At 40.0% G+C, this 16,160-nt stretch overlaps 2 protein-coding genes across 4 annotated transcripts in view; one reads left to right on the forward strand and one right to left on the reverse strand.

The window, feature by feature from the left end:
- The window catches only part of LOC145337704 (voltage-dependent L-type calcium channel subunit alpha-1D-like), a 651,603-nt gene extending 642,377 nt beyond the window's left edge, over positions 1 to 9,226 (forward strand). The window contains exons 49-50 of the mRNA XM_080182539.1: positions 955 to 1,275; positions 6,349 to 9,226. Coding sequence (XP_080038665.1) covers positions 955 to 1,275; positions 6,349 to 6,642 — 615 coding nt within the window. The 3' untranslated portion in view covers positions 6,643 to 9,226. The remainder of the gene's footprint in view (positions 1 to 954; positions 1,276 to 6,348) is intronic.
- Positions 9,227 to 13,635: 4,409 nt separating this feature from the next.
- The window catches only part of chdh (choline dehydrogenase), a 46,184-nt gene continuing 43,659 nt past the window's right edge, over positions 13,636 to 16,160 (reverse strand). For all 3 annotated transcript variants that reach the window (XM_080182551.1, XM_080182559.1, XM_080182565.1), the window contains exons 7-8: positions 15,285 to 15,387; positions 13,636 to 14,305 (exon numbers count right to left, since the gene is read on the reverse strand). In XM_080182551.1, coding sequence (XP_080038677.1) covers positions 13,902 to 14,305; positions 15,285 to 15,387 — 507 coding nt within the window. In that variant the 3' untranslated portion in view covers positions 13,636 to 13,901. The remainder of the gene's footprint in view (positions 14,306 to 15,284; positions 15,388 to 16,160) is intronic.

Below are 16,160 nucleotides of genomic sequence, written 5' to 3' on the forward strand. Positions count from 1 at the left end.
GTCAACAGCCTTTCAGCTTGAAACTTTGAGCAATCAATATTTTGTTTCACAATTTTTTAAAAGATAATTTAATCATGAATGTTTGTGTAGAAGTTGATTGGGAGAGAAGTCCAAAGGTGTGCAAGTTAAGTTGATTGGACATTCGCAGTTGCCCCTTAGTGTCAGGGGGAGATTAGCAGGCTAAATATATGGGGTTACGGTGAAAGGGCCTGGGTGGGATTGTTGTCAGTGGATGCTCGATGGGCGAAATGGTCTCTTTCTACATTGTAGGGATTCTGTAATTCTATGAATGATAATTGCAAATGGGGTGGAATTGACTGCAATATAAAGGAAATGTGATCATAAAACAGATTGCTGATTCACTACTGTCTGCTTAGATCCATGACCCAAAATAATCTTGGTTTTGTTCAAGTAATATTGAATATTTATTGAGCTTGCAGAGGTATATAAAACACAAACTTTATTTGATCACATCTTGTTGCTCTAGCTGCAACTTCCCCAAATAAAACTGTACAACAGAAAGCAAATAATTTGAAGTTGGGTACCGTACATGATTAGCATATTAAACAGTTAGAATTAACCCACTGTACACCTAAGACGACTTTCACCATTGGTGATCTGTGGGCGAAAAGTAAGTGGTAAGAAGTTCAGTGGTAGTGAAAGAATCACAGATTTGTTCTGTGGACCTTGTTATTATTTTCATACTGACAGGTATTTAATCATTAGGAGAAGGACTGGAATAATATAAATTCAGAACTAATTGCTTCATTATTTTACAATGGCAGTTAGTGCTTGAAATTTCTCTTTGCCACTATAATCAGTGTATCACAAATGGATTGGAAGATAACTACTTAACTTAAATTCTGGTTTATTTTTGCGAACAGTTAATGAATATTATAGATTCTGCAATTATATTCGTACCATTCATTTCCCCCCCACCGCATGCATAAACAGGTGATGGCTGTGGCTGGAATGGACTCTTACAAAAGTAGAAGGCTCTCACCGGCACGGTCAACGCGTTCGTGGGCAACACCTCCAGCTACGCCGCCCAGCAAAGAACATTCACCATACTACACTCCACTGATCCGCGTGGATCGTGTTGAATCCAGAGAAACTATGAATGGTAGCCTTCCCTCAATGAGCAGGAGCTCTTGGTATACTGATGATGTTGACATTCCTTACAAAGTCTATACCCCAACGAATCTAGCTGTTCCTAACAACTTTCTACAACGGTACTATGAGAAACGGGGGAGTGCCGACAGTCTGGTGGAAGCTGTAAGTATTGAATCTTTTGGTGTTGTATGATATGCAATGAAGAGTTTCAAGAATGATGAAAAATAATCTCTATATGAGCTAGCCCAAGATACTGTTTGTGATATTTGTTTACCATTCCCCCAAGTATGACATTGTCTTTCAAGCAAAAGTGGAGTTGCTGGCACTGAGCACTTATCTATGACTTCCATCAATAGAAAGTGGTTAAGCAACACAAGGGTCAGTTTGAACGAGATGGTTTTTGCTTCCCAAAGAACCTTTTACTGATATTCAGTTAATTCAATGATGTAGCTTGAAGTCTGTTGATATTTTTCCTGCTGAGACAAAGATGCAAAATTCAGTTTGTGACTGTCTTGGTGATGTTAAATATATAATTATCTAAATTAATAAACCACTATGCATGGGAATCTCTAAATTTGATTAGGTGTCATGTACATGTTACAGCTTGAAATGGAGAAACTGCTGCTGAGTGATAGCATATTCTGAATTCCAGTTTTGTTACACCAACATCTATTTCAACCTCCCTTCAACAGCAAGATAATATTAATAGTGGCCAACAGTGTTTGACAAGATGGAGTAGACAACCTGTTGCTTGTTCTTGTTACGCTTCTAGCATATTCTTCATTGTGTGGGAGAAACAGCACTAACATAGGTCAACTGACTGACATTACATTATTACCAAGGAACATCTTCTCATGTTGCAGCATGCAGTCCTTGAGGACAGCAATCCTGCTGCACTGCATTAGAATCAGACTATCAACCTTTCAGAGGGGAAATTCAACATTAGCTGCGACACAAACAGTGGTAGCAGATTAGACCACTATTGATTATAGCAAATAAGGAAGTCTTTGGCCCATATCGTTTTTCTATAGAGCAGTCCAATCAATCTCAGTACACCCTATCTTCTTTTCGATTGAAGTCAATTACAAGCCTGTGACACACATCATCAACCTTACCTTGCCAGTAGAGTGAAAGACATATTGTATGAATATTGCCATTAGGGAAACACAGTGATTAGCACTGCTGCCTCACAGCACCAGGGATCCGGGTTTGATTCCAGCCTTGGGTGACTGTGCGGAGTTTGCAAGTACTCCCTCTGTCTGTGTGGGTTTCCTCCAGGTGCTCTGGTTTTCTCCCACAGTCCAAAGATGTGTAGGTTATATGGGTTGGCTATGCTAAGTTGACATTTAGGCCAGAATTTTTGTGGGATAGGCGAGGCTCACAGAACAGAATTCTCCGTTGGCCTCGGGAGGGATTTTATGAACCTCGCCCACGCGAGGTTGTAAAATCCCAGTGTTAGTGTCCAAGGATGCGTATGTTAGGGGGATTAGTGGAGTGAATGTGTGTGTTATGGGAATAGGGCACCGGGATGGGCCTGGGTAAGATGCTCTGTCAGACAGTTGGTGCAGACTCGAGGGGCTAAATGGCCTCCTTCTGCACTACAGAGATTCTATTATTCTGTAGGATTATTGGGGCACAACTAGCTGGGCATGTCCAGGGCCTCCCAACAATATGCCCCATAAACACATTACATTGGTATACTGAGTTTTTCAAAAGTTTGTCATTCAAGGAGGATTGAAATTGGAGGAGAGATATCATTAGTCTTTGTCAGATGTGGAAGACCAAGATGAAGAGCCATCTTAAAACAAGACATGTGAGTGAGGCTGTAAATGCATAGCAATTCCAGTAACCTGCTCATCCTCCTGCCCTAAAATTTTACACAAAGTTGCATTTATATTTTTCACCACTCCCTTCATCCTGCCTCGATGAATTGTTTCACCTAACTAACTTCTATTTCAGTGACAAATTGATTATAACCTTGAAAGCTGCTGTAAAAGCACCATGTGATTAAATGATGAACCTAACTCCCTACACACTAATTCCTTTGTATTTATTTCATCAGTGTGAAACCATGGTACCTTTTTATCTCAAGGTTTACTTAGTTTTGCCTTGCTAGTGGTCTCAGCAAACTGGTGGAAGCCTGTCATTGCACATGTTGGAATCCTCAAGATGCTCATGGTTTGACTGCACCTCAGCTGTTATCAGGCCTCTCTGTGTCTTTCTTGGATTAGAGGTTGGAAAGGTGGTAAGGAACAGATGTGCAGGAATTGTAAAAGAGGTTATCACATATTCCTCCTGTCGTGAAACTGCCTTTCCTGTTGGGTTTGCATGAACCCTTCCATTGATCTATAGGAGAGGAAAGCACCATCTGTTTAGTCTATCAAACTGTGTCCAAGGTGGACTCTTAGTTCTCAGAAGTGAAGTCCTATGGCAAACATTTGAGCTGACAAGGTGTTGGTGACAGAATCCTATTGTTAGGACCATGTTTCAGCATCCCTGGAAATGGACACTCTTCAACATGAACTGTGAAATGATGATACCATGAGAGATAACACAGGCTGGGACTGGATTCTCACACTAAGCCATCATCTTTCAATTCCTGGTGTCATTGATTTTTGGAGACAAGCATTTGCCTTTCCCTTGCCAGTTCCCTGATGCCCTTATCTCTGTTCCAATTACCAGATCATCTGTTAGAACATAGAAAGAACATAGAAAAACTACAGTACAAAGAGGCCCTTCGGCCCACAAGTTGTGCTGATGATATCCCTACCCACTAGGCTTACCTATAACCCTCAATTCTATTAAGTCCCATGTACTCATCCAGAAGTCTCTTAAAAGACCCTGTTGAATTTGCCTCCACCACCACTGACAGCAGTCGATTCCACTCACCCACTACCCTCTAAGTGAAAAACTTACCCCTGATATCTCCTCTGTACCTACTCCCCAGCACCTTAAACCTGTGTCCTCTCATAGCGACCATTCCAGCCCTAGGAAAAAGCCTCTGAGAATCCACCCGATCTATACTTCTCAACATCTTATACACTTCTATCAGGTCATCTCTCATCCTTCATCTCTCTAAGGAGAAAATTCCAAGCTCCCTCAACCTATCCTCATAAGGCATGCCACCCAATCCAGGCAACATCCTTGTAAATTTCCTCTGCACCTTTTCAATAGCTTCCACATCCCTTTTGTAATGAGGTGACCAGAAGTGACCACAGTACTTCAAGAGGGGTCTGACCAGGGGCTTATAAAGCTGCAGCATTACCTCCTGACTCCTAAACTCAATCCCTCAATTGATGAAGGCCAGTACACCATACGCCTTCTTAACCACATCCTCTACTTGTGAGGCCGATTTAAGAGTCCTATGGACCCGGACTCCAAGGTGCTTCTGATCCTCTACACTGCTAAGAGTCTTACCCTTGATATTATACTCCTTCATCCCATTTGACCTGTCAAAATGGACCACTATACATTTATCCAGGTTGAAGTCCATCTGCCACTTCTCCACACAGCCTTGCATCCTATCTATGTCACACTGCAACTTCTGACATCCCTCCAAACTATCCACACCACCAACCTTTGTGTCATCAGCAAACTTACCAACCCATCCCTCCACTTCCTCATCCAGGTCATTTATGAAAATTATAAACAGCAAGGGTCCCAGAACAGATCCCTGGGGCACTCCACTGGTGACCGACCTCCAGGCAGAAAAAGACCCATCTACAACTACTCTCTGCCTTCTGCAGGCAAGCCAGTTCTGGATCCACAAGGCAACAGCCCCCTGGATCCCATGTCTTCTCACTTTCTCAAGAAGTCTTGCATGGGGGACCTTATCGAACACCTTGCTGAAGTCCATATAAACCACATCTGCCGGTCTTCCTTCATCAATGTATTTGTCACACTTTCAAAGAACTCAACCAGACTTGTAAGGCACAATCTGCCTTTGACAAAGCCGTGCTGATGACTGTTGAGCATACTAAACTTCTGTTGTTGCGATGTCGATTGAGGGGTAAGTATTTGTGAAAATACCAGGGATAACACCCCTGCCCTTCAGCCATGAGCTCTTTTGTGACCACCTGAGAGGTCAAACAAGATTTAATGTCACAGCCAAAAGCTGGCACCATGTTACTTCAGCACTAAACTGGAGCCTTGATTTTTTTTTGTGTTCAGATCCTGGAATGGTATTTGAACCCAGAACCTTGTAGCTTAGAGGTCAGAGTACTGCCAACTAAGCTGAAGCTGATGCTTTTCTGCTAGTGTTTGATACTGTTTAAAAAAACAGCTCTAACATTTTGTTTTGTTTATGAGATGGTTTATTTTTAATGGAAGATAAATGACAATACAATATTTAAAGAATTCGGAATACAGTGTATCCTGGAAAAATATTGAGCAGAGCTATCTACAAAAATATTTTGCATTTTGTTTCAATCTAGTGCAATATATTTTCTCTTTAGTAAAATCTACGTAAGTTGTGTTCTAATCATGAAATGGAATTGTCCAAAATTCCTGACATTTCAAAGAACAAAGAACAACACAGCACAGGAAACAGGCCCCTCGGCCCAACGAGCCCGCGCCGCCGTCCCACTGTCTCAGTGACCTATTCATGATTTTAGTCTACGCCTAATGTGCGAGGATCAGGGAGGTCCAATTTAGGGACAATTTAGTACCCAATCAATCAGCCTAAAAACACATCTTTGGGGATGTGGGAGGAAACCGGAGCACCCGGAGGAAACCCACGCAACCACGGGGAGAACGTGCAAACTCCCACAGACACAGGCCCAAATCCATGTGTCCGCACAGCAACAGAGATAGTCTCTGAGCTGTCATGTTGCCCAAGTTATTGGTTTCAGTTACACTTTTGAGAGAAATTTTGGTCCTTTCTGCTGACTCCCTGCAACAAAATATAAGGCAACGATATCATTGGGAATAGTTCCACATGCCTCCTCAATAAAGGTTTAATGGAGTTTGGGAATGGATTGTCTGTTCTCAGGAAATGACCAGGCCTATCAGAGAATCTCAATTAAACATTAAAATTTTCCTGCCAAAAGTTCCAATTAGTTTAATCCAGTTTTGAGTTTCTGGATACTTCTAATTTGTATAATCTTGGGTGCTGTTAAAATGTACCAGAACAAGAGCCATTTAGCTGGCTTATTGCTGACTGTCCTGCAGTTTGCTATATAAGGAATGCCTGATTTTGTAAGGTTAATAATGACATTACTTTGCTTGTTTTGAAAGGTGCTAATATCAGAAGGTCTGGGACGATATGCAAAAGATCCAAAGTTTGTTTCAGTTACTAAGCATGAGCTTGCAGACGCCTGTGATATGACAATTGATGAAATGGAAAGTGCAGCAAGCAATTTATTAAATGGCAATCTTCATAATGGAACTAGTGGAGACATGTTCCCTATTAAAAACCGGCGTGACTATGAACTACAAGATTATGGTCCTGGATACAGTGATGAGGAAGCTGACATTGGGATATATGAAGAGGACCTAGGTGATGAAATGATATGCATCACCACTTTATAGCATTTACTGTGGAAGACTTGTTTATAGAAAAAAAATCGAAGCAAGTGCCCCACAGTCAAAGAATTCTTACGGCACTCGCTAGATCAAGTGACCAACAGAGCTTCTTCCAAGTGATGGCACTCTGATCAGGTAACCTCCATTTCGTCCTTCAGTACAGCAGTGTGAACAGATCAGAACTTGGTCTTTCTCAAGAAATATATCCGACCATGAACCAAATCTAACCAGCACACAAAGTTTTACTGAGGACTAAGAAGAAAAATCTTATGATGAAGTAAAGCCACATTTTTACATCCAAGGCTACATAGTTTTTCTCAGTGAGAATGTCATACAACTGGCAGTGTTAAAGAACGCAGTGTATTATTTCTGTGATAATGCATACAGTTAAAAGGGAAGTTATTATAAAGGTGATGACAATCAAATATGACAGATGTCATTACCTCAGAAATACACTTGGACTTACGGCTGAGAGCAAGTGTTGGCATATCAAAAGATTTGAAACTATAAAACATATCTTTTCTGTCAGCTTTTTCATGTAAATATGAACCATTCTGAACAGCTTTTTAAAATCCTGCAGCAGATTTGAGGTATTTTTGGGGGGTGCAAATTAGTTATTTTTAAAAATATTTTGTGAGTTTACATAGGATATATCATTTTTGTCTTACTGCATCATCTGCTGCTTTGGAGAGCAAGGCTTATTTTCTGGCTATTAAGAACATTATGGCCAACCTACATTGGAAACAGCAATGGTATTCATGTTACTTTCAATACAGTTAATTTAAAGCTTATAAAGTAGTTTTCTTCAATTGCAAAGTAGAGAAATTGTATATGGTTGTAACATACAGATAACAAATTTGTATTTGTAAAGAGATGTTCTATATTTTGTAATCCTGGTACTGTAACTGATAATCAGCAATATTTATGGTTCCAAATTACTGTCACTTATTCTATAGATTACTGTTATTTTTTAATAGAAGTACAAATTCAAAAGTAAATGTACTGATAGAGCTGCCTTTTCTTTGTGTATAATGCAAGTTTAACTTTAGGGTTTTGTGCGACATCTGGAGCCAAAGGAAAAAAAACTTTGGCAAGTAATTTTTAATTAAAGTAAAATATAAACCTAACTTTACACAGGATATGCAAAGATAATTTACTTGCACTCTTGGGAATGACAAATATTTAAAAGTATTTTAATCTTTAGTATGTCTCCATATTTCTTTTTACATCATAGTAATTAACAGTTTTCAATCATTTTACTGAAAGCTTTGCCACACTGAAGCAAAACCATTTGAGATAAATTTCGACTTGAATCATCTAAGCAGCTCCTTTCAGTTTTTTAAAAAAATATGAATGGTTTCTGTAACACGACCTCTGATTTTTGCATATCTTGTTTAATACAATTGCTTATAGCAGAAAGACATACAGTCAACATGTACAATTCTGTCTGCCAGACATTAGCTATAGCTTTCTGCTAATGTCATTATTAGCATTCTCAACATATTGCTTAGGGCTAGGAATGCATGCACCTGAAGGTAAGGTTCCTTTCGTAACACTCCTTCAAATGACATTTCATCAGCACATGCATCAGTAGTTTGAGTTTAGTTTAAATTAAATGTGTCCATTTACGCGTTTTGTTTCCAATGCATAAAATACGTCACAGAGCAGGTCTTTCTGAATTATCTGAAGATGCTCTTTTTGTGCTATGTACATTTTCAGAATTTTTAATATATATTTTAAATGGTGGCCTGTTTCACTTGCAGGCACATCACTAGTATCAGCCACTAGAATCTTTTAAACTGTATGCATTTTTAAACACTTCTGTATATTCTATTAGTAACAAGAACTAAAGCAAGATATTTTACCTCAGTCAGGGATACATAGGGTTTTAAATTGTTTTTAATTCCATACCCAGCACGGTGGTATAGCAACTTACGATTGCACAATTCTTTCCTTGTGTGCAACCTTCATGACTATTTTTGTATGCAGTAAGCCTTTTGTGTAGTACAGTATTTGTATATTCAGTTTATAAGGTTGTACTATTTTGTGATTGTACGTAGGGTACAGTAAGGTCTGTATATGTATTTTCCACACCACCATACCATAGTGAAAATGTATATACACAATAGTGTATATTTTCTGTAAAAGTAAGTTGAAAATATATTGGCATTGAACCCAAGTAAAATTAAGTTACTTTCTCATGAGACAAGGCTGAACTGTTATTACTGTGAAAATTATAGGTGACTCTGGTTGGTTCTGTACTTTCACTTTAATTCTTAAAATATAATTTTTGCTGTACTTCCACAATAGATTCTCTAAATGGATTTTTCACAAAAATACAAAAGTATTTTGTATAAAATTTTCACAAGATTATACTTCTTGTAAGATTTGTTCTTGCACATTCTGACCTATTCTGTACAATCATTATTCTGACATGCCTGCCACATCTGATATTCTTTAAGCTATCTGTTGTTACGAACTCAAGTTACAGTATGTACAACCCAAACATATTTGTCCTAATGAACATTGCATGGCTATCTTAATCCCCCCACAAAATAAAAAAAAGTGATTCAAAAGCCTCCCAGAAATTTACTTTACGTAGAACTACTTCAAATATTGATGAACGTTACTTGCAAGTTAAGGCGCACAAAGACTATTAAAGGTGTTGCAGCATTGAAACTATATTGTTTGGTCTAATTCAATGTGGCTGAGGTTTCTTGTGAGCCCAGGGGGACAATGCTGTTTTACACATGCACATAAAAACAGAATTTTTGCAGGACTTTATTTTCACTGGCTTGTCAGGGCTTCGAAGATTTCCATTTAAGCTACCAAGCCTGGTGCAACTAGATATGCATGGTGTAAATTCCACATGCACTAGGCGTCTTGCTCCATATCAATGTCTGAAGAAGTCTGTGTACGCACACATGAGTGCCCTGAATCACTAAAAGTCATGTGAGCTAACATAGTGTGTGGGACACAAGAGATTATGGCATCATATTTGGATCACAATTTTGTAACAACTTGTATCTGTTATAACTTTTAACCTAGTAAAACATCACAAGGTACTTCACTGAAGCATTAGCAAACACAAGGCACTGGGTCACCTCGAGACATTTGGCCAGATGACTAAATGTTTGGTCAGAGGTTTAAAGAAAAGCCTTAAAGATAGCATGATGGGGAGATTTTAGAAAGGGAATTCCAGACTGTGGGGTCAAGGCTGCTAAAAGAATGTTGCAAATAATAAAGATTAAAACTGGGTTTGCTTACAGGGTCAAATTTGAAACAGTGCAGATATTAGTAGAGTTGGAAGATAGTGAGAAGTTCATGGAGTGATTTGAAACTGATCATAGAAAGAATCACACAAACTACAGTACAGAAAGAGGCCTTTTGGCCTATCGAGTCTACACCAACCACAATCCCAACCAGGTCCTATCTCCATATCCCTACATTTTTACCCAATAATCCCTCTGACTTACACATCTCAGGACACAAAAGGCAATTTTTAGCATGGCCAATCAAACTAACCCGCACATCTTTGGACTGTGGGAGGAAACCAGAGGCCGTGGAGGAAACCCATACAGACATGAGGAGATTGTGCAAATTTCACTCAGTGACCCAAGCTGGGAATCGAACCCAGATCCTTGGCGCTGTGAAGCAGCAGTGCTAACCACTGTGCCACTGTACTGTGATGAGAACTTTATAATCAATACATTGCTTAACTGGGTCCGCTGTACATGGATGATGGGTGAACAGATTACAAGTCAGGATTATGAAAATTGGAATGTGAGAAGCTGGTTAGTAGTCCATTGGCATAGTCAAACCCAAAGCTAACAAAGACACAGCTGAGGTTCAGAAGATGAGGCTGGTGCTGCTGTTATGGAGATGGAAAGCGATAGTGGTAGCCTGGAGTTGTGAATGGAAATTCATCTGAGAGGGTTGTGTAATACCAAACCTCAACCACTTAACTGCAACCTCAGACAGCATCAGAGAGAGCAATGGTTTCTAGGGAACAGAATTTGCAACAGGGACTAAAGACAATGACTTCAGTACTTAGTTGGAAGAAATATATGCTTCGCCAGTATAGGATGTCAGACAATTTAGACACAGTGAAAAGGTGAAGAGAAGTGGTGATGAGGTAGAGCTGTGTGTCAACAATAGCGTGTGGAAAATAATGTATTTTCACATGATATCACTGAGAAGCAGCATACAGCTGACATATAGGGGAAATTGGTGGACACAATAAGATGACAGTGTGGGAGTGCAATGTGAAGTAATTGCAGGTGATATCTTGGTTACAACAGCAGCATGCAGTCTCACCTACTGGACAATGATGGCCTGGCCTTGGACGAAGATGGTGTCATCAATGGTGGCAGCTACAGTCACACGGAGAAGAATGTAGGGATGGTTTACTGACACATATCTATTTGTAAGTTTGATAAGACTCATTTCAGTTGTATGGAAGGGCATAAACCTAATTGGAGAGATTACGACATGAGTTGCAGTGAAATTTACAGCACAATCAAGATCTTCAGAGAGGAAAGGATTAGGCAGATGGGGCAGCTGTTTGCGAATGCAGAAGGGTCAAGGTAGGGTTAAGAGGAAACCTACCTGAGAAAAGCGAACCATTAGCAGGAAACAGAAGGACACGGGAGGAAAGTTGTTGTCAGCCGTTGACTGGAAAAAGTGTTCAGGGAACAGAAGGTGAGTCAGACAAGTTGCGCTTGCAGAGGGAGATATTGGGGTAGCTCCCCATAAAGAGAAAAATCCTGAGCTAAGGAATGGGGAAACCTTAGAGGAATTTTGTCCTGGTAGACTAAAAGGGAGAGAAGTGGCAACTGAACATGGGTCTCAGTTTTAGTGACAAAATTCTGAGTTCCTCACACTGAAGATGAGAGGTAAGAGACAGGAGAAGTTAAAAGAAAGCAGCTGGCAGTAAAGAACAGAAATTTTACATTCTAAGGTGCTCTTAGAATAGTGAGCAGTTTTGGCAGATGAGACCAGGGGCCCAACACTGCTTTTGTGTGCAGTTAGATCTTGCGAAGAATGATTAAGCAAATGATATACCATATCTATTTCTTCACCATCTACAGGAGTGTGATGGAATACTCTGCACTTGCCTAGATGAGTGTAGCTCCAATAACACTCAAGAAGCTCAACACTACCTTGGACAAAGTACCCTGCTTGTTTGGCCCATCTACCATCTGAAATGTTTACTCTCCCCAACACCAGTACATAGTGACAGCAGTCTGTATCTTCTACAAGGTGAACTGCAATAGCCCACCAAGACTCCTTCAACATCATCTTCCAAATGCACAATCTCTGCAATATTGAAGAATAAAGGACAGCCAGTGACTGAGAATACTGTGACTTGCAAGTTTCCCCCTCCAAGCCACACATCATGCTGACTTGGAATTATCTCACTGTCCCTTCACTGTCACTGGATCAAAATCCTGGAACTCCCTTCTGGAGTTGAGGGGGTTGAACTATGAGGAGAGGCTGAATAAACTAGGCTTGTACTCGTTATAGAGTTTAGAAGAATGAGGGGAGAGCTCATTGAGACATATAAGATGATGAATGGGATGGATAGGATAGAGGTGGAGAGGCTCTTCCTGCTTAGAAAGGACAGTAGGACTAGAGGGCACAGCCTCAAGATAAAGGGGGGGGGGGGGGGGGGCACGGTTTAGAACGGAGTTGAGGAGGAACTTCACTCAAAGGGTGGTGAATCTCTGGAATTCTCTGCCCTTTGAAGTGGTAGAGGCTGCCTCGCTAAATATATTTAAGACGCGGGTTGATAGGTTTTTGATAGGCAAGGGGATTAAGGTTTATGGGGAGAGGGTGGGAAAGTGGAACTGAGCCACGACAGATCAGCCATGATCTTATTGAATGGCGGGGCAGGCTCGAAGGGCTAGATGGCCTACTCCTGCTCCTATTCCTTATGTTCTTAACAGTATTTGTGGCTTTGCCTATACCACATGGACTGTAGCGATTCCAAAGAGGTGCAAGTTAGGTTGATTGGTTATGCTAAATTGACCCTAGTTTCAGGAGGATTAGGGTGATAGGGCCTGGGTGAGATTGTGGTCGGTTCAGATTCGATGGCCTGAATGGCCTCCTTCTGCACTGTAGGGATTCTATGATTCAACAAGACAGCTAACTACCATCTTCTTAAGGGCAATAAATACTAGCCTTGCCACTGATGCAGTGATCCCAAGAATAAATATAAGCAAGTCTTGGTCCCTAATGAACCAGATATAAGGGTCATGCTAGGAAGAATTATTAGGGTGAAAGGAAGTAACCATTTTTAATAGGGATTAGGACATCAAAGCTAGAGGCAAGTGCATGGCTATGTAGTTCAATATGTGCAGAAAGTGTAGTGTATGGAGGTTAAAGGCAAGATAGTTGAGATTTCAAAGAGCAGCAAAATGCACAGCTGAGTGTTGAATTTCCATACTAATGTTTCTCTAAACCTGAAAGGTATATAAAATAGGCTTTGACAAACTTCAAACGGGGATAAATGAACAATGTGCATTCTGACGAAAGGTCATCCAGACTCGAAACATTGCCTCTATTCTCTCCCCACAGATGCTGTCAGACCTGCTGAGATTTTCCAACATTTTGGGTTTTTGTTTCAGATTCCAGAATCTGCAGAATTTCGCTTCTATCTTGATATCATAACCATTTGGTAAGGAATCTATAGCATTATTCATTTCTATTCACTCCCATTGTGATCTTTGTGGGGGAACTGACGTTTTCGCCTTTTGTGGCTTTTGCTTTACCACAAATCAACTTCAACATTACATGAATCAACAGGCAAACAAAAACATAAACTTCACTTTGAATAGTTTGATACAAGCAACCACATTAACCTCTGAATAAACGTGACAGCACGTGCAATCTCATAGTAGAATTTTAACAATTGATGCATAAAAATGCCAAAAGCCCTATTACTTTGGTTGGAGCTCAACCATGTTCATGACATCAGACAAAACATTGGAGATAATATTAAGTAAAATATGCTGTTTAATTTGTGATTGACCCAAAGGGAAATTTAATAGAAAGTAAAATAAAAAGAACACACAAAATATAAAGCAAGATTGAATTCAAGGAATTTTGTATCAAATAGATCATTAACAAGTATTGAGGTTTTCTCTCTGTATTAAGTATGATTTTAGATATTTTACTGGCCTTTACACCGATGAGAAAACATCAACCTTTCCTCATGTAATAGGACAGCATTTAATGTGTGACACTTTTGTACCACCAAGTGTCTAAGATTTGGGTTTATAAACAGGAACATCTTTGTCACACAATGGTGGGCATCCCTTGATTATGTCAGCAGCCTTCTCAGCCAACATGATTGTGGGGGCATTTAGGTTGCCACTAACAACACTTGGCATTATAGAAGAATCTACAACCCGTAAGTTCTCCACTCCTATAACTCTAGTCTCAGGGTCAACAACTGCCATGGGGTCAGAAGGTTGGCCCATTTTACAGGTGCACGATGGATGGTATGCACTATCAGCCTTTTCTCTCACAAAAGCATCAATCTCCTTATCGGACTGTGCATGGCTGCCAGGTGTTATCTCGCGACCACGGTATCTATCAAATGCCTTTTGAGCAAAAATCTCTCTAGTTAACTTCACCGATTGACGAAGTTCCAGGACATCAGTTTCTGCAAAATGAAGAATTATATAAATGAAACAGAAGTATATAATTTGCTGCAAACATGTAATACACAAATACAGCAGAAACTTATTTTCATTTAGATTAATATACTTTGTCTAACAAGGGCTGCATTCTACAACTTAGGATAGGATTTTCGTTCAGCGAGCCTCGATAAGGTAAAATTCCAGCCTAAGATTTTTATTTAAAAAATTCCAAACAAAAAAAAAGTTCAACATTTAAACATTCGCTGGAATTTTCCAGCTGTTCACACTGGCAAGATCTGTTGTGGATTTCCCGGTGGTGTTGACAGCAGCAGGACCAGAAAATTGTGCTGCTGGTGAACGACACGTTGCCTCTTACCACAAGAATCACGCCATGGGGAGATCAGAGAACCCCACCCTGTTAGCAGAATTTGCCAGGGCCAAAGCTGAGAATCCTACAAGTGCCTGGGGCTCAGAGAACTGGCAGCTCAACAGCCATTTCTGAAGCTGTAGCTGCACAGATAAGGCACCTCAATGGCCAGGCACACTTAAGAGATTTCAGGTAGGTTAAGGAAGCTGTGATTGATGACATGAGCATCATGGAGCATTGGCGGCATTGTTGCTGCTGAGGCAGCCATTGTTGCTGGGGGTAGGTGCGTTAGAGTCCTCTCCCTGGAGCTTTCTGGAGGTATCCAGGTTTCATGTGCTCTCTGTCAACTTCATCACCACTAGCAAGATGCACAGAGGCAGCAAGATGCCAGGCCCCTTCATTGCGGGATCTTGCCAGCCTTTCTGTCTCCCAAACCATCCCAAAAGGACGTATAAAATTCCGCCCATTGAAGCTAGCTAATACTGGGCAATCACAATATAATGCTGGCTATTTTCAAACAAAATCAGTCTTTTTTCTTCCAAAAAAGATTATGCCACATCAGCATATTTGTTGAAGCATTACACAAATGTATAAGAATAGTAAGCTATCACTGTAAAATAGGAAAAAAAACCCACCAGTGGATAAGTAGTTTGGTTCAATAATTGGATGGTCTTTAGGGTTTGCACTCTTCAGCTTCAGCCAACCAACACTTGTGGGTCTCATTGGGCCCACATGAACCTAACAAATGTCCAATGAAAAAAAGGGATCAATTTTGTGGTGTACATCATCCTATAATTCTATTTCTTTAAAGCTTCAATTTGTGCTGTACAAAATATAAGTTAAACTTAATACAGTGTCAAATATAATCATTTACAATACCTTCAGAAGAAAGTGGAACTTTAACTTTCTGCTTAAAATTGGACTTTCAATGGTAAATCCCTGAGTCAAGTCCCGACACAATTTTAGTCCTGCAAACAATCTCCTTTTTGAACATTAACAGGATGGTGACAAAATGATAATCTACTTCCATAATATTTGGCCAGTCCCAAAAATAACTTTCATCCATTCCCCAGGTTTTCCAATAGTGTGGCAAGTCTTGAATGAAAGTTGTGTTAGCTTTCCACAGATTAGACAAACTCATTACCCTGTTTGTACTTTGTTTTATTTTCTTTTCATTTTAGTTCCATGGATGAGGGAATAGCGCTCAAAGATTTCTATGCCTCAGTTCATGTCAGGGAACCACTGTGCTGTGCATCAAACCGTAACAATGTCATGCTTTTAATCCATCTTCTATTCAATGTTAACCTAATTGACACTGATCTTAACCCCCACAACTACACTTATCTGCTGCTCTATTTTGATTTAATCTTTCTTTGCCTTCTCAGAATTTAGTAACCATTGCACTCATTATGTTTTCAAATCAATATCTTTAATCCCATCATCAGCACTGACAGTTAAAAAAGAAAATTCAATAAGGTCAGTTGTGACAGAATTAAAATGTTGTTCACTTT

This window comes from Carcharhinus amblyrhynchos, chromosome 3 (genome assembly GCF_965287045.1).
Source record: "Carcharhinus amblyrhynchos chromosome 3, sCarAmb.v2.hapA, whole genome shotgun sequence".
Classification (NCBI taxonomy): domain Eukaryota; kingdom Metazoa; phylum Chordata; class Chondrichthyes; order Carcharhiniformes; family Carcharhinidae; genus Carcharhinus; species Carcharhinus amblyrhynchos.